Genomic DNA, 26,914 nt, shown 5'->3' with positions numbered 1-26,914 from the left:
AAATGATAAAATCTGAATTTTACTCGTTGGCATATTATAAGCCTTAACCCATGTTTCTTTCCCAGGGGCAATAGAAGCAAATATGTATGGATATATAATAAAGGAAAACAAATTGATAAAGATTCACACCTCATATTTAGATTGGCTAAAACATTACTTGGGAAAAAGGTTATAGCGTATCACTAATTCTGAGCCTATGATCCTGCTCAAGAATAATAAAGAAGGAGAAAAACCACCTACATGAGTACTCACTGTAATATTCTTTCAAGTTCACTTTAGGCTTATTTTTAATCAAGTTGGTCACCAGTTTCTCACTGATTCCCTGACCCCACCCCCCCAAAAAAACCTTACTTCCTGACAACCTGCAATAAAATATGGCCAAATTCACTGTTAGGCAGTCCTTACTTGTTAAGTTCTAAGATGCTCACATGCTCAGGTATCCTTAGTATTAAATGCTTTGGTATTGATAGTTAAGACATCTCACAACATACAGCCTCAGATTTCCTTACTTCTGACCAGTCCAAAGCCACCCAATGAGGGGGGCATGACTGGCTGTTGCAGGGCTCTTTTTCAACAGGCCGGTGTGTCAAACAACCACTGGAGTCCAGCGTCTCCTCCTCTGAAGGCCCGATCTTCCTGATGCAGAGCACGGCCCTTGTGCGCATTCCACCATCACATGTCTTGCTGCACTTCAGCCAGTCCCCAATGAACCACCTGCAGCAAGAAGTGGAAGAAACACAGAAAACCATTTCCTCAGTGCAGCCAGAGGCACTTTCATCAATGGACTACATCCTTGTCCTAGAAGAGCTGCCATTTCAGTGTGGTTTGGTGTGACAAATGACAAATGGAAGAGCTGCTAAGGAAAAGATTACTCACTGGCAATTGCTTTGTGAAGTGGAACATGGGGTCTGGCACAGGCAGAACCCAGGTTCAAACACATAAGGCGCTGTGTATCTTTAACCTCTCTGATTTTTCCCCTTTTTTAAAAATTAATTTTTAAAATGAGTAGCAATATCTATCATGAGATTGTCACAAGGATTAAGTAAGGTAATACAGACAAAGCTCCCAGTCATGTGCTGGTTAAATGTATATATTAATAACAGGCTCTTCATGGAGGGAAGGAGTCCTGATTGGTGTAAATAACCTCACTACCTCCAATTTCAAGATACCACCTTGACAAAATGCACATGAAAAAGAGAAGATATGCTAATAATAGGGTCTCAGGAGCCAATAATAGCTGGCTTCAGCACACCACTGAAAGCTTCTCACATTGTGTCTGGCATAAAACAAACAAGAAACTGTAACTATATTTATTATTACATTGAAGCAGTCTCTCCCACAATCAAGGGTTTAATGCTAAAACCATACTAAAAGAGCTAAGCATTTGTTTCTGGTTCCCAAAAATGAACATCAGGTTCTGCTTAAGATAGAAGGCCTTTACTGTCCTTATAGGGGCAGATCAGGCCCAGATTTCCATTCTGAAGACATGGGAGTTTTAAAAACCTGCATCAAGGGCAGAGCCCTGAGCCAGGGCTGTGAAAACATGGTTATCTCTTGCTTTGACCCCTTCATTCCTAAAAACAGCCTCTACACCAAATGTGGGAAGAAATGGAACTGCCTTAACAAAATGAACATGTCTCACATTTTCTTTTTAATTAAAGTATCGTTGATATACAATCTTATGATGGTTCCACATACACAACACAGTGGTTCAACCTTCACCCATATTATCAAGACCTCACCCCCTCCACCGCCATCACTGTCTATCAATGTAGTAAGATGTTATAGAGTCATTAATTGTATTCTCCATGCTGTGCTACCATCCTAGTGACCTACCTATATTGTGACTGCAAATCATAATGCCCCTTGATCCCCTTCTCCCTCCCCACCAACCCTCCCCAACACCTCCCCTTTGGTAACCACTAGTCCCATCTTGGTGTCTGTGAGTCTAATGCTATTTTGTTCCTTCTGTTTTGCTTTGTTTTTATATTCCACAAATGAGTGAAGTTATTTGGTATTTTTCTTTCCCACCTGGCTTATTTCACTGAACATAACACCCTCTAGATCCATCCATGTTGTTGCAAATGACAGAATTTCTTTTCTTTTTATGGCTGAATAATATTCTGCTGTATATGAACACATCTCACATTTGTAGGTATGCTACTCTTTTTCCCAAAAGTCATCAATAAATTTTCATATGTATCTAATTTCCAGGTTTTTTTGGAGTGTGTGTGATACTTCCACAGGACTCACTCTCTTAGGCACATTAATTGATCCAAGGGGTGTGAGTCATGATCTAAATCAGATCAATGAAACCTCGGCATTAGAATTTTTTTATCTCAACTAGAGCAAAAGGGACCCATTCCTTTCTGGTCACAAAGGCATATAAAGATACAAGAGCTGCTGGTGGCCATGCTCCCTGTCAGGCTGAATTAGCTGATCTGAAAATATGCAGATGAGCTACAGAATCCTGATGCTGTCTGAGTCCTTGACTCTAGACATTCCTCAAGCTAGGCCCGTTCTTATGCTTCCCTCAGCTTGGTTATGGAAGCCAATGAGGCCTCTTATGTGTAGAAGCTAGCTGAAGTTGTGATACTTCCAACTGACGTCCTGGCTGATATACTATTATATTTAACTTAATAAATATATGCTGAATGCCTTCTATATTCAAGTCATTGTGGTATAGAAGAAAGCAAGACCAGTGTTAGGAATACGGTTTTCCAAATTCATGAAGAGAGCAGTGACAGAACCAGGACTAGATCCGGCATCAATTGCTATTGTTACTGAATTTTATTTTTAACACTTGTAGAATTTAGGTCACAAGCAGGAGGTCACAAGACACTTTTTTTCAACCCATGATTATAATTCATGCAACTATCCTCAGTGGATATGCTCATACTTTTAGATGGGAGACTACACAGAGAGGAAAGTACCAAAGCTTAAAACAAATTTCTCACTATTTCTGTGAGCTTCGCTCATGTGCGAGTAAGTGGAGTCAGAGTACTGGTATCCTAAAGTTGGTTCTGTTGTTAGCCAAATAAGCCACAAGGGCCTTTGTCCATTATTATTTGTATTATCGGTATTTAAAAATATCGTAATTAATCTGTTTCTCAAACCTAAAATACATATTTTTGAAACTTAAAAACTTTCTACCATAAGTTAATTTAATTTTAATCCTGACATCAATATTTTCTTTTCTAAGCCATTTTACAAAGAAGACTTAAAGTGATTTTCACATTCTTTCTGTTTTGTTTTCCACAGATGAACAGGATCCCAAGTTGTTAGTACCATTTTTGGTAAAGAGGAAAATGTGTACTGAGAATAATAACTTGCATGCCAGCCATAGTGAAACTCTGATTCAATTTGCAACAGTGATTTCATCATCAAGATTAGGGGATAAAACAGCAATGTGTGTAACTCAGCCACAAAAAGTTCAGTCATACCACCTCCAGCCATGATCTCATTAGGTCTCATAATGTAAGAGGGATGGAGGCCTTCAAATTAAACACAGGTGCCCAAGAGTAACAGCTGTGATTCAAGAGGTATTGCTGTTCTTTGCTACACAAGGTCAGGGCCACCTCCACCTTGTCTTCTTTGTCCTCTCTTTTATTACCAACCATCTCTTAGCATAGATGTATTATTCCATCATTTAACTTGGAATTTATAAAAGTATTAACCTCCCTCCCAATCCCTTCTGACTTTAACTCTGATTTTAGTCCTCACATTCAGTTCCTGTTGCATCTTTATTGCTCACCAAATCATCCTTCCCCTGTCTCTTGAAAAGATGAAATCATACCCTAGTTATTTAAATAGTTTTGCAATCTTAACCACTGTATCTGCTTGTCTCAGTTTCTCCACTCTCCTATCCTGTTTGAGACAGACTGCTTCCCTCATCTTCACTCTCCATGTTTCTGATCTTCTGATGACACTTTCCCTATTTCTTTTTTTTCACTCCTCTAGATTTGGTGGTAAAAATATGCATGCAAAAATTCACTCTGGGAGTATCAGCTGTAGGATCACTACAGTGTGAACAATACCAGGGCTGTTTCTTTCTCAGCTCTTCCCAACACCCAGTGATCCAACTGTGTTCATCTTCACATGTCTTCATATCCATTTGCTGCTAACAGTTAACAGGATTCATATTTGAGCATCTGAAATAAGAGTAGCTTGGTGCGATCTGTGTAATCTGATCTATAGTAACTCTACATTGATAGGACAGAAAATCACATTAGTGGGGTAAGAGTATAAGAGAGAGTATAAAAAATTTTGTCTCAGCCTAAGTTAACCAGAATATTTTTGAAGAAAGGATCCATCATAAAAACAGAATGTTACTTTTGCTTTTTAACTTAAAGGTAAATGGCAGTACATATGCAAATACTGATATTAGGTATTTGGATTGCCAAAGAGGTGGATGGAGAGGGGAAAGGAGAGGGAAAGAAGGAGAGAGGGAAGAAGGAAGAGAGAGAGAGAGAGAGAGAGAGAGAGATTGTCCAGCCTTTGTCCCAGAATGAAGGGTCTAATTATCAACCCTTTTTGTAACCACACACAGCAAAAATTTTTTAAGTCTTCAGAATTTAAAGAACATCTTTACTCAAAGAGAGGTTCAAGTGTGTAACCTATTAACTACTTACTAAGGTACTAGAACTTTCCTAGGTTTTAAAATAAAGTTTTAGAAAACTTTTCAAAGCATGAAGTAGGTTAAAAATTTGTTCATTCCACAACTAATTGGAAAATTAGACAAATATTAAGCAGAAGCCTTTATGCCCTAAACATTCCATGGTTGAGATTTCTTTAAATTAAAAAAAAATCAATGTAATAAATATCTCTAAAATTGTAGCAGTTGAGAATGTGTCAATGAAATAAGCAAAGTTTGGGAGCATTAAAGTGCCACCAGATGTTTAATTTCTAACGTATAAAGTCAGTGATGTCTGGTATAATGTGAAAAACATCACTGGAGATGAGCACATCCTCTTTGGTAAAATGATGGCAGTTGGCCTACATGATGTCTATGATTCTTCCCAGGTCTCAAATTTTGAAATATTACACAGGACTCTGATGAAGCTTTTTCTAAACTTAAACAAACAGATTATAGTTGTCCATGGGTGAGGTGCAATGACTCAAAATAATTGTTAAACATCATACCATAAAAGATACCATTAAATAAAACCAAGCCCTTGGGTAAAAATCACTCCTCAGCCCGATCATCCTTTAGTACTTTTGTTTATAACTCTGCTATGGTATTTAACATATTTTGCCTTATACTATAGTTATTTATATCTATATATATATATATCTGCCCAATTACACTGTCCTTAGGAAATGGAACCGTTTCTCACAAAGTCGGTGCCTTCCACATCACAGTTGCTTCCATACTGCATGTTTTTTAATGATTGGTCACAGTATTATCACAATGTGATTCTCTACTGTTCTCCACTGTTTGATTTTCACACCTTTAAAAACCACAGTGTCATAGAGAAGTAATACTCAGCATCCAAGGATTCTTCACATGAGGTCACATGTAGAAACATTCATGCTACTAAAAGACAGCATGAAAAGTCAAAATTGAACTGTTGGCCTTTCTCTTTGGATTACAACTCAGCATCACTTCCTTTTCTCATGGTGGGGCACTAGCTTCCTGTCAGTCATGTTCTTTAAAATCAACTCCTCCCTTTTCCTTTTTCCAATTATTTAGGCCTATGTCATGACTCCCACCATTTTCACTCAAAGCCTCAGAATTGTTTTTTCCTGTCCCTAGGCACCTGACCATCTTGACTACTATTATCTTTGTCATAAAAGAGTTGCAGCTCTGAGCACATTAATTTTTCCCAGCAAGGCTTCCTGTAGCCCTTCATGGTCTTCCAAATAAACACTATTATTATTTCTCTATCAGTGCCTTTTGGTCTATTCTTTCTAGTCCCCTCTCATTTTCTTTACACAAGGATAGATCTTATTGCCTCCCATTTTCCATATTCACTTATAAAGTCTCCAAAATGACTAAATGACATTTGAAATATTTCATTATTTGAAAAGATACTTCTGGTTAAAAAAAAAAATTAGAGGACTTTAAATTAATGGTATTGGGAAAACAATATTTGAAAATAAATAGTAGATTCTTTCATCAAAGCAGACAAATATATTTCAGAGAGATTAAAGCTTGCATTGAAAAAAAAAGAAACTTTGAAAGTAAAATTTTAGAGTGGGTAAGGCCTTCCTAAATATTACACCAATGAAAGAAATAAAAGTTTAATAGTTTCCCTATATGTTTTATAATATAAAACTTTTATAAATCAAAAATAGATCATAACACCATAAGTAATATGGAAAATAAGTGACAAACTAGGAAAAAAATTTGAAACACAGGTAAAAGAGTTAATATCCCTAATACATTAAGAGTTCCTACAAATCAGTAACAAAATGATAAACACTTCAATAGAAACTGGGTACAGGCCATGAAAAGGAAAAGCAAAAAAAAAAGCAAAACAAATGGACACTGAATGTAAGTTTTTAATGTTCAGCCCTATAGGCAATCCAAGAAATACAAAATAAAACAGCAACTTCCCTATCAAAGAGTCAAAGATTGTTTTTAAAATAATAACACCCAGTGTTGTTCAATTCAGGGAAATTATATTTTTATACATTATTAGTGGGAGTACACATTCATACATTTTTTCTGGAGAACAATTTGACAATATTTTTCAAAGATAAAAATGTATTTCCATTTGAACCAGAAATTGTATTCCTCTTCATTTAACACAAGTGCGTAATTATAGACAGCAGAGTTTTAGTAGCCAAAGTGGTTAATGCTGTGGTATCATAAGGCATCAAAAGCTAGGACACAGCCCAAATTGTTAAACAGTGGGAAACCAGCTGAAATAAACAATGACATCTACTAAATATTGTAGAAGAAATTTAATGCTCAAAATACGCTGAGAACTAAGCTTCATAAATAATGTAATACTGTTTTGTTATATGCACATGCCTATATAGACATAGAAAAAGACTGGAAATATATACATCAAAATATTAACAGTGGTATTATAAATATTATCATAGGTATTTTTATTTTCTTTCTATTTGAATTTTTAAAATTTCATGCTTTAATATGTATTATAAAAAACAAATATGATTATCACATTATCATCTGAAAAACATTTTTTCCACTTTCATTTAAACTCTTATTGAGTTAGTAGTCTTTCTATGATTTTTAGCTCTATAATACCAATGTCCACTGGGAATCTTATTATATATATGACAGCCATTTTGAGGAATTAAGATTTCCTTGTTCATAGTCTGAATTCAAAGGATTTAAAGAAGAAATTAAAAGAGAATTAAGAAAAAATAGATTAATAAAGAGTAATAGTTTAAATATGTATCTGTAGCTCTTTCCAAAAAAGAAGTCAGTTTCAATTTTCTTTCTCATAATCTCTTTACCTTTCTTATTATCTTTTCAAATTTTATCCTTTCACTTCCAAACTTCAAAAAAGTTAATAAATTTTTGTTCCAGAATTACAAAAGCAAAGGAGATAGGAAACTTAATTTTAATCATATATGTTAATTCTAATATGTCAATTACCCTTAAACTGTTAAAAAAAAAAAACCACAAAACTCCAGTGTGATACCCAAATCCACAATACATTGAATGGAATGACCAACTATTGAAATCTCAAAGGACATTCAAACTGCATTTAAGCTTAAACAAATAAAAAAGCTGAGGCCAAAATAGAACAGGTGTGATCAGGCCCAGTCAGATGCCTTAAATGGCTTATCAAATGCCAAACATAATACTTAAAACCCTGAGTGTCAGGGAGTGGATTTGATGGGTTGAGATGCACAATTACATGAAAACTTGTTGAAGTTACTAGAAACACCAGAAAGAACAAAATTAGCTCATGGTCTTTCTGCATCAGTTTGTATTATATAGTTTTTTAGTTTCTCTTAGTTTAAATTTATAAAAATAATTTTCAGAAAAGAGGAAAACTTAAAAAATTAAATATCTTGTCTTTGTAATATGTATCACAGGTCATATTTCTATACATTCTCATATCTGGATTTTAAGGAATTAGTTACATGCTGATCAGATTTTTTCCAAACCTTTTTTTTATATTAAAGTATCATTGATACACAATCTTATGTTGGTTTCAAATATACAACATAGTGGTTCAACAGTTACCCATATTATTAAATCCTTACCCCTTCTAGTGCGGTTACTATGGACATGATGATCAGATTTTGAAAAGAAAGATGTGAAATTTAAAAAGTCTTAGAATAAATATTTCTATTACTCCAGATTCCACATTCTCCTTACCTGGCAGCCACTGCCCTAAACATTTTCAAGAGACTAGTAGTGACTATGACCCTTTAAGATTCAAATATTCAGGCAGACACTGACTTTGGGTAGTAATAGTTCACAAAGCATTATTGTGTTGGAACGAATATTAAGAAATGCATTCTTGCTTTACCCGTACTTCTCTTTACCTACTGGAATGCCCAGGTTTTTGGGACTGCACTCTAGTCAATTTCAGAAAAAGGGATTACTTCATTGCAGAACATTCCTCTCAAGTTTTAGAGAGCTTGGGACATGTACATTCATTTGCTTACTCCCCTTTTCCTTATCAATTTCATGCTGGAATCATTAGTTAAGCAAGGGGTAATGGGTACTCTGATTTCCAAAACAAGAATGAAATGGCACTTGCACATGTTTTGTCCTGCAGTTGTCAATTAGGCAAAATCCCTACACAGATCAATATTTTCATGATCAGCTCAGCATCTTTGTTTTTTCACACATAATCATTGCCTTTTGCTCAATCAAGTAACCTTTTTCTTCTTAGAAACTGCAAAGGGTGGCTCACTGACAGCAGGCCTCATAGTTTTAAATTTTAGCTTTTAAAAAGTCACCAGCAATACATAAAAAACCCTAAATACTCCATTCCAAAACTAATAGAACAAATATCTGAATTCAGCAAAGTTGCAGGATACAAAATTAATACAGAAATCTGTTGCTTTCCTATACACTAATGATGAACTAGCAGAAAGAGAAATCAGGAAAACAATTCCATTCACAATTGCATCAAAAAGAATAAAATACCTAGGAATAAACCTAACCAAGGAAGTGAAAGATCTATACCCTGAAAACTATAAGACACTCCTAAGAGAAATTAAAGAGGACACTAACAAATGGAAACTCATCCCATGCTCTTGGCTAGGAAGAATTAATATTGTCAAAATGGCCATCCTGCCTAAAGCAATCTACAGATTCAATGCAATCCCTAGGAAAATACCAACAGCATTCTTCAATGAACTGGAACAAATAATTCAAAAATTCATATGGAACCACCAAAGACCCCAAATAGCCAAAGCAATCCTGAGAGGGAAGAACAAAGCAAGGGGGATTTCGCTTCCCAACTTCAAGCTCTACTACAAAGCCACAGTAATTAAGAGAATTTGGTACTAGCACAAGAACAGACCAACAGACCAGTGGAACAGAATAGAGTCCAGATATTAACCCAAACATATATGGTCAATTAATATATGATAAAGGAGCCATGGACATACAATGGGGAAATGACAGCCTCTTCAACAGCTGGTGTTGGCAAAACTGGACAGCTACATGTTAAGAGAATGAAACTGGATCATTGTCTAACCCCATACACAAAAGTAAATTCAAAATGGATCAAAGACCTGAATGTAAGTCATGAAACCATAAAACTCTTAGAAAAAAAAATAGGCAAAAATCTCTTGGACATAAACATGAGCAACTTCTTCATGAACATATCTCTCCGGGCAAGGGAAACAAAAGCAAAAATGAACAAGTGGGACTATATCAAGATGAAAAGCTTCTGTACAGCAAAGGACACCACCAATAGAACAAAAAGGCATCCTACAGTATGGGAGAATATGTTCATAAATGACATATACAATAAGGATTGACATCTAAAATATATAAAGACCTCACCCACCTCAACAAACAAAAAGCAATTAAGCCAATTAAAAAATGGGCAGAGGAGATGAACAGACAGTTCTCCAAAGAAGAAAACAGACACATGAAAAGATGCTCCACATCGCTAGTCATCAGAGAAATGTAAATTAAAACCACAATGAGATATCACCCCACACCAGTAAGGATCGCCACCATCCAAAAGACAAACAACAACAAATGTTGGCGAGGTTGTGGAGAAAGGGGAGCCCTCCTACACTGCTGGTGGGAATGCAAATTAGTTCAACCATTGTGGAAAGCAGTATGGAGGTTCTCAAAAAAATTCAAAATAGAAATACCATTTGACCCAGGAATTCCACTCCTAGGAATTTACCCTAAGAATGCAGGAGCCCAGTTTGAAAAAGACATATGCACTCCTATGTTTATTGCAGCACTATTTACAATAGCCAATAAATGGAAACAACCTAAGTGTCCATCAGTAGATGAATGGAAAAAGAAGATGTGGTACATATACACGATGGAATATTATTATTCAGCCATAAGAAGAAAACAAACCCTACCATTTGCAACAATGTGGATGGAGCTAGAGGGTATTATGCTCAGTGAAATAGCCCAGGCAGAGAAAGACAAGTACCAAATGATTTCACTCATCTGTGGAGTATAAGAACAAAGAAAAAACTGAAGGAGCAAAACAGCAGCAGACTTACAGAAACCAAGAATGGACTAACAGTTACCAAAGGGAAAGGGACTGGGGAGGATGGGTGGGAATGGAGGGATAAGGGGGGGAAAAAGAAAGGGGGCACGATTTGCGTGTATAATGTGTGTGTGTGGCACAGGAAGGGCTGTACAACACAGAGAAGACTAGTAGTGATTCTACAGCATCTTACTATGCTGAAGGACAGTGACTGTAATGGGGTGTGTGGGGAAGACTTGGTGATGGGGGGAGTCTAGTAAATATGATATTCCTCATGTAATTGTAGATTAATGATACCAAAAAAAAAGTCATCAGCAAGGTGAATGGGCTCTTTCCTTATGCCTCTCCTTAGTGAGCTGTGATTGTTAGATTAATCAACAGAAAGAGACTTAAGTACACCTCTATGCCTATACCCAACACTCAGAAAGTAGGATGTCTTAGGTTGACAGAACTTAAAACTGTGCTGGGCAAATTAAAGCACTGCATTGCAGAATGTTTCTAAGCCATTTTAAGTCTTTAGGCCTTTAGGACAAATGCCTAGAAAAGATGGTACTGCACATTGATCTATTGTATTTTACTGAATCTAAAATACGAATATTTTATGTACAAGAAAGAAAAAAATAATGCTAGTTATTATGGTAAGATACTATCAACTGCAAGATGAATCTCAGTATCAGACATATTAGTGTGAAAAGAAATGTGCCTTAGAATTGATGAAATATGATCATTTTCAGCACTGTGCCAGGATCAACCTACTGAAGGTCCAGCTTCAAAGGAATGAATAACTGAAACCTATGACAAAATAGGAATCTTAGTGATGGTGACATCAAAATTCCATCTTCTGTGATGTTTTATCCTCTTTTCTGAGCCTAATTTATTCATATCCTATGAACATATGTTTCCAGATATGAATATCTAATGCTTTTCTCTACACACTTGACAAAATAATTCTCACTTCTTTCTCTTACTTACTCAGGTGGGCAGGACTCAGTATTGCAGGCTCTTTGATTTTCAGGTGGCTTACTGTCAGGGTCACAGTAATTGTTCTGGACAGTGGAGTTGTCATCCAACCTTTTACAGACCACCTCCTGTCTTTGGACACCTTGAGAAAAGGAGGACATCATTAATGGAAGAGTAGTTTACCTTACAATAAGTTAGGTATGCACAGCTTTCCTCTGTGGGGAATCAACCTCACTGGATCGCTGCTCTCTTATCTGTTCCAGAAACACTTGACTGCTTCTCTAAAAAGGAGAGAAGTCTTGGTCATTATACCAATTTTAGGCAAAATATTTTTCTCATATTTAGAAACATAACTGTTTTCAAGTTCAGAAAAGAAACTATTGGTGATCTTAAACAATTAGTATACCCGTTTGTATATTCTTCTTCATGCTTTCCTTCAAGACAAACAAACTTCATTTTCCCAAAATTTCATCAGATAAAATATATGACTATACATTTCAATGCAAAACAGTGATTGTATATCTATTTAAAAATAAAACAATAGGAACAAATTTACTTTTTGATATTTTGTAGGTCAAATCCCACCAGTTTAGCCTTTGTGAGGAGCACATCATATTCACACACTTCGGATGTTTTCTTCCACTTATAAACTTTCTTCTCTAAAAGCCCACAAAGTCTAAAATTTAAAGATTGTACTGGGCCTCTTTTGGACTGCAACCCATTGGTCTGTTTGCTTTGACAGAGTTGGTCCCCTGGTGATCGTACCACTGTCAAACAGATATATACATAGTCCATCAAACATTAACTTAAAAGATTCTTATCTCATTCTTAAAAATCGGTCTGTGTGAACTGTTTACACAGCTAAAAATATTCTCACTACAAAATTTCTAAAATTCTAATATATGTTTATTATTTATTGACAAAGATACCCACCACAACTTGCTCACATTTCACAAAATACAAAGACACACACATACACACTCTTATTTGTAAACATCCCTGGTGAATAGAATTTATGCAGACGCATTTTCTCTTTAGTGTCAAGGAATCGAAAAGAGCAAAGATAGGTGGTATACCAAGACATCAGAGAAAAAGTCAAACTACAGACAATGCTATCTGTTTCAGACGATGCAGAGGTAGCACGTTGCTCCTGGAATTGGAAATAAAAGCTCAGACTAAGGTATCCCCCACCACCTACCCCATCTCTATAACCAGGTAGGCTAAATTACCCAGGAATTGTTATGAAAGCAGCATTAGCGATATCCAGAAAACCATAGTTTCTCACTTAGCTAGCCCCACACAAATTCAGCTTTTCTTTTCTTTTTTCAGTTGCTTGTAATAGTGCCCCAAAGAAGAGTTTGATCCCAAATTAGGGAAATGAATGTAAAACAGGATCATTCAGTGAAGGAAAGTGTCACCTAAAGAACAAGTTCCCTTAAAAATCATGGAAATTCTGCAGGTAAGCGTATCACAGTCATTATGCTATGCACACTTTTAACTGAGGCCTCTGCATTTAAAAATAGGGGAATCTGCTTCACTGATTGGGAAAACTAAGTACTGTGGCCTCCATGATGGTTGTGAGCAGTGGAGGAAGGTATATTTTATTACTAGCAGTGACTCATGGTTCTTCCAGATCACCTGCAATGGGTTTTTAAGTTTTCCTAAATTTAGGGGTCTAACAGAAACAAAATTAGTGGCAAAATGTCTTAGAGTATATGTTGTATTCATTCCCTCCCAAACCTTAGAATAGGCCAAATATCTCAGTTTATGTGACAACAGTTTGGAATTTTTAACTATTAAACTTTAGATTTTTGAGGGAAGAATGATTCAGATCAGGCATAGCTGTGATACATTCACAGATGTTCCGCAATATTGTGTCATTCCAGTGGGCAGATAACTAAGTCCATGTGATCCATCTAGACAAAAATCTCTACCATTAGTCATAGGATTCAATACTAACTGCCACAGTGCCTCAGAAAATCCACCCACCCCACTTCAAAATTTTGTTCCTATCAGGGAGAGCAGGACATTGGTTTTATAACTTAGCATGGTTATTTTTTAAAAAGTCATTCAAATATGTTTATACTTGGAGGGGGGTAGACTCAAACCACCCACTTACACAAAGGACATAACTCTACTTGACTTTTATAAATCTGCTTGATAATAAAAGATATGATTATACTTGCAACAAGAAAGTTGGCATTCAATCTAGTATCTTGGTTGATTTTCAGAAAAAGATAAACATTTTCAACACTACAAAATGGAACTGGTGTTGTTTAGTATCAGAGGCAGAAACACTAACTCAGTTTCTACAAGTTGAGATAAAATTATACTTTCTTTGAATTTACTCTAGAAATATTTGGTTAAAATGACATCAGTTTTTAGAAGTAGCCTTTAATGTAAAAACAAGGCCTCTGCAATTTGGGTCACAGATGAGATATTAGTTATTAGAGGTGAAATTTATACTTGATTTTAAGATAAATTCTAGCCATGTATGTATCTTGAAAAAACTTAGCTAAATAACTTTTATTGTTGAAATTTTGGAAAATAACACAAAACAACAAAGGACAAAATAAAAATTATATACACAATCTTATATCTTCATTCCAGACCTTTATTCTTAAGGCTATTTTGCTCTTTGGTGGGATCCAGTAATTAGATTACAATTATACAGTACACAAGCTAAACATGACAGCTAAGTGTGGTTGGCAGGCCATTCATTCATTCACTCATCCATTCATTCACTCAGCAGACAATAGTTATTAAATACAAGGCATTGTGCTTCTTAAGAGATATTGCACTAAGTCCTAAGAATTACAAATGGACTTAATTTTAGTCAGACCTTCCAGACTTCTTAAAAATAAGGAATTAAGGTGTTTGGGGGTTCATTTCAGTTTCATAATTTCAGAACACTATTTTTTATGAAGGAAAAATTAAAGTCCTTGAGTAAACAGCTGAAATAACTCTATATTTTATGAAATGCATTTTTCCCTTGCATTTGTCTTTTATTAATTTTCTTCTAAAATGTTATGTTAGACAGTGTGATATTTCACACTCAAGAACTGACTCTACCAGTAATCTATTCCAAGTCTTCCTCCAATAGCATACAAATCTCCTTCCAACTTTTACCCCCACACTTGGCAGGTTTACAGGGCTTTTTTTGTTGCTGTTGATGCTTTTGCTCTTGAAGTTGGAAGCACCAGGATAACTCTCCCCACCATCACACCTCACTGGACAGGTGCTCAAAACACACACTTTCAGATAAAGGAAAAGGTAGCTTTTAGCTTTGGAGTGTAGAAAATACAGGTCAACTGGAAATAATCCAAACTAACTCAACAAGAGAAATAACTGAGCTTAGAATCTTTTTATATGATCAAGCCTCTTGTATGTAGCTTCTTTTAAAGTACCCTGTAAATTATTGCTAAGAAGTTGATTTAAACCCTGTTGGGAATAATTACACCCAGTTATATAAAGCCACTATGCTTTCAAATCTAAAAACTTATCATTTGTAACCAAATACATAAAATGTCCACAAGACCAGTCAGTATACGACTAATGGAAAATAAAAGATCTAGTGGCTTAATGTCATGTACCCTGGAGATAGACAGATGTTCTGCAGAATTTAACTGGTCCAATTTAAAACTGCCCTAATTACACTGTATTTTTAAACACCCAAAGTTACTGGCATGAAAATTCAATATTTGTTTGTTTTTTGTTGTAATGCAATCCCTCTTCCATGCTTAAGAAATTACTGGTTTCATATTACAAAATTCAAGTACAAAGATGCCATTACCAACACATATTTTCTTTAAACCTACTAAAATGGGTATATCCTCTTTAGAGACTTTAATTCACTTATCTTCTGATGCTTTGACATCAAAGAATTACATATGATGGTTCTTAACACAGAAATACAACCATTACTTGTAGTCTATAAGTTTAAATTTGTCAGATCTTATATTTTATTTTCTGTCAATAGTCAAAAGTTACAGATAATCTGATAACCTGCTGGTCATCAAAGGTTCTCTTGTCCAATGAGAGGAAGGAGTGCCCAATTTGAATCACTGCTCTGGTTACACATCGAGCTATGACTTTTAGTATTTTGAAATAGCATATACCACAGGAAAATGATCAAGAAGTCCACTAAGCCACAAGTGAGTCCCAAATGGAACCCTTCCTGTGCTGTGCTTACTCTAGGAGATGGGTATGGTTCAAAGGGTCTTTGCTCAGCAGCTACAGCCCTAGGGCCTGCCTGGAGAGAACACTCCAGAGACCACAGCTCCTCTGCATTTTCTTGCCCCCGTTTCAATCCCTCCTCTGCACCCCTTATAAGCTGCTCAATGTGCTCATGTTCCATCTCTCTCTTCTTTCAGAGAATTAAACCATTTCATAAGTTCATTTGTAACACCATTTGACAGTCTATTGTTTTCTCAGGGAAGTTAGCCGTTTTAAAAGCAGAGAGAGGATGTTCAATGCACAGAAATTACCACTTGAATTTCACTTGAAAGAGTGATATGTGTTAAACCGAGAAGGGTGTGGGGAAGTTAAAGGCAGGAGAAAGATCTTCTAGGTCTTCTCAAACTACTCATAAACCCAGCATTTCAGTCCTAGACCATTCAGTTGAGAACCACATGTGAGTGAGTCAATGAGGGAAAGAAAAAGGGGTATAAATGTGTCTTTGGGATTGATGGGCTAACCAACATTTAGGAAATTTAACCTAATGGCATAGCACATCATATCTACTACCCAAGGAAGAGTTTTCTGAAGAGGAAGAGGGGAGGAAAAGTAAAAAAAAGTCAGCCCTTATACTAAAAATGTGGTTGATGGCTAAGGCAAGAGTTTGCCTAACCACAACATCCAAAGTAGCTAGCAAACAAGACAACACTATATAACCACAATGTACAGAGCATATGGCCAGCAATATTAATTTAATCTAAATCTTCACTGCAGAGAGCATCCAAAGAGCAACCAGTGCCAGGAAAACGAAAGAAAAGTCTCTCTGCTCTGCCTTTCACTAACGGAATCTGGCTGTTGTGCTGCATGATTATTGGCGAGACACAGGCATTTGCAGGGCAGGGCAAAGCCCATCTGCCTTGGATCTAACAGCTGGCACCCAGGGTACCAATCAGCTCCACCATATACTTCCTTCTTCTTAAGAGCCTCCTACTAGTTTTTATCATTCAAGGCTTCCTTTCTCTGCCTTCCTAACATCTTCCCTTCTGTCCTAAGCAAAACTAGATGTCCTAAGGAAAAATAGGACTATCAAAAGGAAAATCTGGCTCTAAAACATCATATTTTTCTAGAGCAACTATGTTTAGTGATGGTAAGGTACAGTGGGGCAGACATATACTGCATTTATTTGAAAACATATTATCCCTGGAGGAAATTCATACAACTCATTAAATAGTAACAGTAATCTCCTCCATGGAAAGTATTTAACTTAATTTAACTCATTGAATTCCTATTATGCCTAAGGCTTGGTTTTTGTTATCATAAGGGGGAAACTGAGTGAGATAATCTTGACCTCAATGAGATTATGTTAAAATGGAAGGAGGGGATAAGACTAGTACCATCATAATTCCATTATGGAAGATACCTTATCTAATAAAATAGTGCATTTTCTGATCTAATATTTTTCATTTTACAGTCCCCCACTTTGATATATTGCTGTCTGATCTCTCTTTCACTGATCTTCACTGAAGAACTAAGGCTTTCATAGCCAATATCTGTGACATCATTCCCTTTCACTTTATCTTGTTCCTTCTACTCCTTCCAACTTCTGTCACATTTAGTTACCTTTTTTTGAGTTTTGGGCAGTTTAGGTAAATGAACTAAGGCAAGTCTTCATTATCTTTTGTGAAATGGGACAATCAAATTAGATGATTTCTAATGTTTCTTCCAGATCCAAAATGCTCTGAAAGCTGTCCCTTCTCACAATTCAATGGCTCAGTATTTTCTTCCCTCCTAAGTCTGCTTTTCTTACCAGTATGAGTTAGAACCGGTGGCAGAGTTCTCACCAGTGTGAGGTGCATATCCAAGGGGCTAGACAAGCCAAAGCAGAACACTTACTACAAACAGGAATTTGTGAGAGGCAACTTTCCTAATATAAGGAATTAACTCATATTTACTCCATGGTCTTAAACAGGAGTTTATTTGTTTTTGGTATTTGATTAAAACTTTGAGAGGAGTGATGCTGAGAGTGCAAGAAGACCTTGAGCGTCTTCCATGCCCTGTGATGGGTTTAATGCCAATGGAGAAGCTTTCCTTTTAATTATACATAAAACCCCTTCCTTGGAGCCAAAAAGTATATACCCTTTAAACTAAAATCTTCATTTTCTTCAAGTATAAAAAATGGGGAATAGTAATAGCATCAAGTCCCATAAAATTGAGATGATGATGCTTACCATTAAAAGAGGCTTAATTTTTGCCAAAAGCATTTTATGCATAATACTTTGTAATGATGCATAACGTTATGATTGTTAAAAATGCTATTTTGGACAGAATTTCTGTGAGGTGAAACATGATGACACATAGATCGTCATTATAATAGGAATGCACTCAAATTTTGGTTTCAGCCTTACCCAGACTTTTCAGTGACTGAGTATGTATCCAGGCCCTGATCATGTTAAGAAGAATATAATCTTTAAAGCAATAGAAATTAGATGAAAGAGTAAGGAAAATAGCACTAGGGGGAATGTTTTGGTTTAGTAGAGATTTCTTGTCTTCTGCTATAAATCTTAACATTAGAAAAAAAATGCAAGCTATAATATGTAGGAGTAAACAGTTAAAAATGTCAGGTCATCAAACTAAACTTTCATATATAAAAGTATATATATATTCATATATATAAATTCAAATAATTTTTAAGGGCATTATACAGGGGAAGACATATGCTTAAGGAAAAAGAGAAATAGAAATAATTATTATAGACTAATAAATGAACAAATGTATCAGCTTCCAGAAGTGTGAACCAACCAAGAGCCTGAGTTTGCCCAGAGGAGTTGCTCCTCTCCAGGTCATGTTCTATGAGAACAGGGCAGGCACAACGGATGCTAAAGGGCCTGGGCTTTCAGGAGCTGTGATGTTCCCAGGTGCCTTGATACGATGCCTACTACAATTAATCCCCTATGTATGAGAAGGAGTACCCTTCCTTCTCAACATTGAAAATGACCTGAAAGGAGGGTATGGTGGGAGAGAGTAAATGGGGGAATGCAATGAGAGACCTTTGCCTAGTCTTACAAATATATTACTTTTCAAAGACCAAAGAGAAAATTAAGGAATAATGAACAAAACCGAATGTAAATCTTTATTCCTTGTAAACGCGCATCACTTTTTACAAGGGACACGTATTATTAAAAATATCGCAGTGATCTGTTTTATCTCTAAGTTGGCGTATACAGGAAACAAGTGTAAAATGACCCTCTTAGTTTCTAATAACAACACATTGTGCAAGCTCACACAGAAAATATCTTTTATAGGGAATTTTTCATGAGAACCAATTATATAACTATGTTTCTTCAAAGGGAAATAAATGGCAATGAGTAGTAAAGTGCTTTTAATTATTCAAACTAAAATTGCCATCTGTTATCTTACTTAACTCTGCAAGTAACTTCTGGATGGTAAATCCTAAATCAAAGAGAAGTAAATTTAACTGTAAGTCAACGTTTTTTAAGTCTTTCACATTTTATTTCAATTAAGTCTATTTTGAATCTTGAAAAACAAACTGGATTTTGTTTTCCTTTGCTCCATCTGTGGACTCCTTCACTTTGAGTTTCTGTCGAAGTTACAATGTATATGTCCTTTATAAGCTGCAATACAAGTGTTAGTCATTATTACTATGTCTGTAAAAGTCAAGTTTCAAAAATCCTTGTTTGAAGCAAATTTCGTTCACTAATTATGTGAATTGACCTTTATTAGTTGTTAAGTATATACAGGTATCTTAGAAATAGCAAAGAAATTAAAATAATATCTGTGCAAATGTAAAGCATTTGCCTCTGTTTTATCTGGTACTTATAAAGCTGTCCTCTTTCAGTTGGGTATTAGTACTGGCCTAAAGATTGCACTATATTGTTTCTAATAATTACTCTTTTAAAACAATTTAAAAAATGTTATTTTAGAATAGACTTACTCTATTTTTAAGTGCACATTATGCTTATGTTGTATTATTCTTGAAAACAGTAAAATCTTTAACATGGACATACATTTCCATAGAAATAATGGAGAGATATCCAACTTTTTAAAGAAGCCAAAGCAATCTGCATGATAGATTCATTAAAATAAATTGAAAAGTATGTTATGAATAAATGGAATAGTATAGATTATCACATAAACTTGCTAGACAGTAAGTTGCAAAGAAGAATTTGCTATCATAGGCTAAATATATAGCTTCTTTTTCTTTTTTCTTTCTTCTTCATCTTCTTTTTTGCTTTCATCACCCAGTACTCTCAAACTGGACTAACAGAGACATAGGGAGGAAACACAGCCAGGAGGACACAGCTGAAGGAACACTTAATGCAGATGTGAAGAGGAAATTTACTTATTATTCAAGAACTCTAGTTCCTGAATAAGAAGTGCAGGAGAGTCTCCATTTTTGAACTCTGAACATCACCAGGACTCTGAAAAAGGAGTGTATGTGCATATTTTCCCCTTTATGAAATGAGATTCAACATGTACAAATAGGAAGGGAGGTGACTAATTTTTAACCAACTTTAATGACACATGTTCTACCCTCAATCAAGAGGTTCATGTCTTGGTTCATGACACACTTAGTGTCTCAGTAATTTTTTCACAGTATCTCCTAGCCAGAAAAAAAAATCTAGGAGTTTCGTGTATTAAATAGTTAGGTCCAAGCAACTTATTAGTAATAATCTGTGTGTGTATGAACAAAGCCAGTTTGTTTCCATGAAAAGTGTACAATATTCTGCAGTGCCTCTATTAAGTCTGCTACATTGTCCTTAGGCACCATGGTGCAATTTGAAAAGTATGGCCCTAAATTAGGAAAATACAAAATTGTAGTTGGAAACTATATAAAGCACCCTAAAATCTTAAAGAGTAGAAACCAGCTCTAGTATGTATAAGAATACAAGTCAATCAGGTGAAATGACAAAAGGTAACATAAGATTTTTCTCACTAGAAAGAAGAAACAGAATATTTTTTAAGTTTATATGCTACACACACACACACACACACACACACACACACACACACACACACACACACACACACACACACACAAATTAGGCTTAAGATGATATCCAGGGAAGAAAAAGAATAATAAATAAAATAAGCCTTAAGCATACAAGAAAAATTAGACTGTGTAAATGTAAAAGAAAAAGTAATGGTAACATTTTAAATGGTCAATTACAATTGATCAGATTCTTGAATAACTCCATAGTATATGTAACAAACTCGGTCATCTTTGACCTTCAAACAAAATCAAAATTAACTCTAAAAATAAACCTGTCTTCTTCCTTCTCCTCCTACTTAATCTAAGCATAGCTTTTGCTTATCTTTTCCCACCTGAGCTGCCAAGCAATGTTTAGCAGAGAAATGCCTGTTTGTCCGTAAAAACCTGACCAAACTGAGTTCTTTGGTATGTAATTTTTATACTTCTACTCAAAGAAGAAATGATTTGGAAAAAATAATCAGAAGTGTCAACAGAGCTGGTGGCAGGACAAAGACTGTATATTTAGAGAATACATTTAAAATGAATACATGCAAAATATAAATGTATTTCTGACCTTTGCATCACACACACACACACAAACATTCTTGAGGTTTCATTTGTAACAGAACAGGTGCAAAGTTGAATGCAACACTACAGCATCAACTCTAAATTAACAGCTTTGGAAGGTTTTGCTTTAAAGGCTATGGTTGTTCAAATAAGAGAAGTAGGGCTAGGGAGGCTGTAGGGGAGAAAAGGGAATGGTTTGAATAGTGGGAAATGAGAGTATATCCAGAAAGGTAGTGAAGGAAATTATCATGAATGCTGCTGCATTCTGCAAAGATTCACTCCCTAATGAAACAACAATTTTCTAAAACAATAGAAGGCCTTCTATGCTTAGAACTTTAAGTCACAAAGAGAAAAAAAGTTTGCTATCATTTTTCATAAATATATGTTAAGACAGGGGCCACATGCCTCTTATATTTTGACTTGTGGACCTAAATTAAAGTTGGTTGACTATAACACCATTTTTTTGTTATAGCTCCCTAGTACCAGAGAAATTTGAAATTAGAAGGAAGAACCTAGGAAAATCTGCTAAGTAGAATTTCATTTGATCTTAGCCAAAAGACCGAGAAGCAACATTAAGCACAATTTCAGTTTTAAAAGTATTAACTAGATGCTTATAAATGATCCATCAGGTAAAGAAAAAGACATGTAAATAAACTGAAAAATATGAATGTCCAAGGTCAATGGCCACATTAAATAAAATTATGAAATTAGTTGGCATTCTACCATTTTTCATTCCCTTCTCTGATGCCCCTCTCCACTTTCCACCCCAGATTATACTAAACCTCATTAACCTTTACATTCATAGCCAATTAATAACAGAGATGTGAGTTAGTAATGCTCCCAGAGGTATTTGCATCTACATGTAAAATATCTGAAGACTAAATAAACTTCCAATCAGCCTCAGAAGCAGTACTTCACAACCTTGGCTGCACACCAGCATTACCTAGGGAACTTCTAAACATCTGACACCCAGGCCACACTCCTAGCCAATTAAATCAGACTCCCGTTTAGAGGGGCAGGCCCAAGCATCACAATTTTTCAAAGTTATCCAGGTGATAACTGTACAGCTGAAGTTGAGAATCATTGCTTTAAGGAAAACATTTAATTTCAAGCTAGTGAGCGAGACATTTTTGAGTGGGGATATACTTTGTTGCTTTATTGAGATTGCCAACTGGTAAAAATGATCTGTTAAAGGTAAAGGATGATTTTTATTTTTAGAGAAAATGCTACATTTTAAAAATCACTAGAGACTGAATTTCTAAGTCTTGATTTCATAAGTTCCTTCACTTGAGTTTTATCTGTAAAATAGGAGTAACAAAAGCAATGCCTATCTCATGGTGCTGTTGAGGATGATCAAATGAAACAGGGTATCAGAAAATGTTATATCAATTAAAAAGTTTATTTGTTATGACATAGCTGAGTAGCAGAACCACTTATCATTAAAAAAGATTAGCTGTAATAAAAAAGATTAGCTGTAATGTGGACTACAACTGTAATATGGATTTTCACCTGAAAGTTTCATCCCTTTTTTTTAATAGACTTTTACTTTATGAAATCTGAGCACCTAGCCCAATGTTTTTCCAAGTATTCTTCCTGAACCTGCAGCACTGGCATCACACAGAAACTCATTACAAAGGCAAATCATAGGGTTTACCTTAGGCATACAGGGCCTACCCCAGGTCTACAGAGCCTACCCCATTTCTACTGGGTCTACCACAAGCCGACAGAGTCCACCCCAGGCCTACAGGGTCTACCTCAGGCCTACTGGGTCTACCCCAGGCCTACAGGGGCTACCCTAGGCCTACAGAGTTTACCTTATACCTACTGAGTCTACCAGACCTACAGGGTCTACCCCAGGCCTACACGGGCTACCCCAGGCCTACAGAGTTTACCTTAGACCTACTGAGTCTACTCCAGACTTACAGGGTCTACCCCAGACCTACAGGGTCTTTACAGGGCTAGAGGCCAACCCCAGAACTACACGGTCTACCTCAGGACTACTGGGCCTACCCCAGGTCTACAGGGCCTACCCCAGGCCTACAGAGTTTAACTTAGACCTACTGAATCTACTCCAGACCGACAGGGCCTACACCAGACCTACTGGGTCTACCCCAGGCCTACAGGGCCTACCCCAGGCCTACAGGGCCTACCCCAGACCTACAGGGTCTACCCCAGGCCTACAGGGTCTATTCAAGGGATACAGGGTCTACCCCAGGCCTACAGGGTCTACCCCACACCAACAGAGTTTACCTTAGACCTACTGGGTCTACCCCAGGCCTACACGGCATACCCTAGACCTACAGGGTCTACTCCAGGCCTACTGGGTCTCCCCCAGGCCTATAGAGTTTACCTTAGAACTACTGAGTCTACTCCAGACCTACAGGGCCTACCCCAGACCTACTGGGTCAACCCCAGGCCTACAGGGTCTACCCCAGGCCTACAGAGTTTACCTTAGACCTACTGAGTCTACCCAGACCTACAGGGACTACCCCAGGCCTACTGGGTCTACCCCAGGCCTACAGAGTTTACCTTAGACCTACAGGGTCTACCCCAGGCCTACAGAGATTACCTTAGACCTACTGAGTCTACCCAGACCTACAGGGCCTTCTCCAGGCCTACAGGGTCTACCCCAGGCCTACAGGGTCTACCCCAGGCATATAGACTTTACCTTAGACCTACTGAGTCTACCCAGACCTACAAGGTCTACATCAGGCCTACTAGGTCTACCCCAGAACTATAGGGCCTACCCCAGACCTACAGGGTCTACCCCAGGCCTACTGGGTCCACCCCAGGCCTACAGGGCCAACCCCAGACCTACAGGGTCTACCCCAGGCCTACAGGGTCTACCCAGGCCTATAGAGTTTACCTTACACCTACTGAGTATACCCTGACCTACAGGGTCTACCCAAGCCTACAGGGTCTACCCCAGGCCTATAGAGTTTACCGTAGACCTACTGAGTCCACCCAGATCTACAGGGTCTACCCCAGGCCTACAGGGTCTACCTAAGGCCTACAAGATCTACCCAGTCCTACAGAGTTAACTTAGACCTACTGAGTCTATTCCAGACAAACAGGGCCTACCCCAGGCCTACTGGGTCTACCCCAGTCCTACAGAGTTTACTTTAGACCTACTGAGTCCACTCTAGACCAATAGAAACTACCCCAGACCTACAGGGTCTTTCCAGGGCTAGAGGCCAACCCCAGAACTATGGGGTCTATCCCAGGCCTACAGGGTTTACCCCATACCTATAGGGTCTACTTTAGGCCTACTGGGTCTACTGCAGGTCTACAGGGTCTACCCCAGGCCTACAGAGTTTACCTTAGACCTACAGGCTCTATGCCAGGCCTACAGAGTTTACCGTAGATATACAGGGTCTTCCCCAGGCCTACAGAGTTTACCTTAGACCTACAGGGTCTTCCCCAGGCCTACAGAGTTTACCTTAGACCTACAGGGTCTTCCCAGGCCTACAGAGCTTACCTTAGACCTACTGAGTCGACTCCAGACCTACAGGGTCTACCCCAGGCCTACAGGGTCTTTTCAGGCCTAGAGGCCAACCCCAGAACTACTGGGTTTACCCCAGGCCTACAGGGTTTACCCCATACCTATAGGGTCTGCTTCAGGCCTACTGGGTCTACTGCAGGTCTACAGGGTCTACCCCAGGCCTACAGAGTTTACCTCAGATCTACTGAGTCTACTCCAGACCTACACGGTCTACCCCAGACCTACAGGTTCTTTCCAGGGCAAGAGGCCAACCCCAGAACTACTGGGTTTACACCAGGCCTACAGGGTTTACCCCATACCTATAGGGTCTACCTCAGGCCTACTGGGTCTACTGCAGGTCTACAGAGGCTACCCCAGGCGTACAGAGTTTACCTTAGACCTACTGAGTCTACTCCAGACCTACAGGGTCTACCCCCAGTCTACTGGGTCTACTCCAGACCTACAGTGTCTACCCCAGGCCTATAGAGTTTACCTTAGAGCTACTGAGTCTACCCAGACCTACAGGGTCTACCCCAGGCCTACTGGGTCTACCCCAGGCCTACAGAGTTTACCTTAGACCTACTGAGTAGACTCCAGACCTACAAGGTCTACCCCAGGCCTACAGGGTCTTTCCAGGCCTAGAGGCCAACCCCAGAACTACTGGGTTTACCCCAGGCTGACAGGGTTTACCCAATACCTATAGGGTCTACCCCAGGCCTACAGGGTTTACCCCATACCTATAGGGTCTACTTTAGGCCTACTGGATCTACTGCAGGTCTACAGGTTCTACCCCAGGCTTACAGAGTTTACCTCAGATCTACTGAGTCTACTCCAGACCTACACGGTCTACCCCAGACCTACAGGTTCTTTCCAGGGCAAGAGGCCAACCCCAGAACTACTGGGTCTACCCCAGGCCTACTGGGTCTACCGCAGGCCTACAGAGTTTACCTTAGACCTACTGAGTCTACCCAGACCTACAAGGTCTACCCCAGGCCTACAAGGTTTACCTCAGGCCTACTGGGTCTACCCCAGGCCTACAGAGTTTACCTTCAACATACTGAGTCTACTCCAGACATACAGTGTCTACCCCAGGCCTACTAGGTCTACCCCAGACCTACAGGGTCTACCCCAGGCCTACAGGATCTACCTAAGGCCTACAAGGTCTACCCAGGCCTACAGAGTTAACTTAGATCTACTGAGTCTATTCCAGACATACAGGGCCTACCCCAGGCCTACTGGGTCTACCCCAGGCCTAAAGGGTCTACCCCAGGACTACAGAGTTTACCTTAGACCCACTGAGTCTACTCTAGACCAATAGGAACTACCCCAGACCTACAGGGTCTTTACAGGGCTAGAGGCCAACCCCAGAACTATGGGGTCTATCCCAGGCCTACAGGGTTTACCCCATACCTATAGGGTCTACCTCATGCCTAATGGGTCTACTGCAGATCTACAGATTCTACCCCAGGCCTACAGAGTTTTCCCTAGATCTACTGAGTCAACCCAGATGTACAGGGTCTACACCAGGCCTAATGGGTCTACCCCAGAACTACAGGGTCTACCCCAGGCCTACTGGGTCTACCCAAGGCCTATAGAGTTTACCGTGGACCTACTGTGTCTACTCAGACCTACAGGGTCTACCCCAGTCCTAATGGGTCTACCCCAGGCCTACAGAGTTTACCTTAGACCTACTGAGTCTACCCCAGGCCTACAGGGTCTACCCCAGGCATACAGAGTTTACCTTAGACCTACTGGGTCTACCCCAGGCCTACAGGGCCTACCCCAGACCTACAGGTCTACCCTAGGCCTACTGGGTCTAACCCAGGCCTATAGAGTTTACCTTAGACCCACTGAGTCTACCCAGAATTACAGGGTCTACATCGGGCCTACAGGGTCTACACCAGGCCTATAGAGTTTACCTTAGACCTACTGAGTCTACCCAGACCTACAGGGCCTACCCCAGGCCTACTGGGTCTACTCCAGGCCTACAGAGTTTACCGTAGATATACAGGGTCTTCCCCAGGCCTACAGAGTTTACCTTAGACCTACAGGGTCTTCCCCAGGCCTACAGAGTTTACCTTAGACCTACAGGGTCTTCCCAGGCCTACAGAG

At 38.2% G+C, this 26,914-nt stretch overlaps 1 protein-coding gene across 2 annotated transcripts in view; it reads right to left on the bottom strand.

The window, feature by feature from the left end:
- The window catches only part of ADAMTS6 (ADAM metallopeptidase with thrombospondin type 1 motif 6), a 310,955-nt gene that overhangs the window by 24,966 nt on the left and 259,075 nt on the right, over window positions 1–26,914 (bottom strand). Inside the window, exons 21-22 of one of the 2 annotated variants that reach the window (XM_036887870.2) lie at window positions 11,601–11,730; window positions 510–714 (exon numbers count right to left, since the gene is read on the bottom strand). In XM_036887870.2, coding sequence (XP_036743765.1) covers window positions 510–714; window positions 11,601–11,730 — 335 coding nt within the window. Of the gene's footprint in view, window positions 1–509; window positions 715–11,600; window positions 11,731–26,914 lie in introns of those variants that run through there. The other variant, XM_036887871.2, reaches the window with a different exon arrangement.

The sequence above is a fragment of the Manis pentadactyla genome, chromosome 2 (assembly GCF_030020395.1).
Source record: "Manis pentadactyla isolate mManPen7 chromosome 2, mManPen7.hap1, whole genome shotgun sequence".
Taxonomy (NCBI): domain Eukaryota; kingdom Metazoa; phylum Chordata; class Mammalia; order Pholidota; family Manidae; genus Manis; species Manis pentadactyla.
Note: the sequence above shows the minus strand (reverse complement) of the source record. Positions and strands in the feature narration are given on the sequence as shown.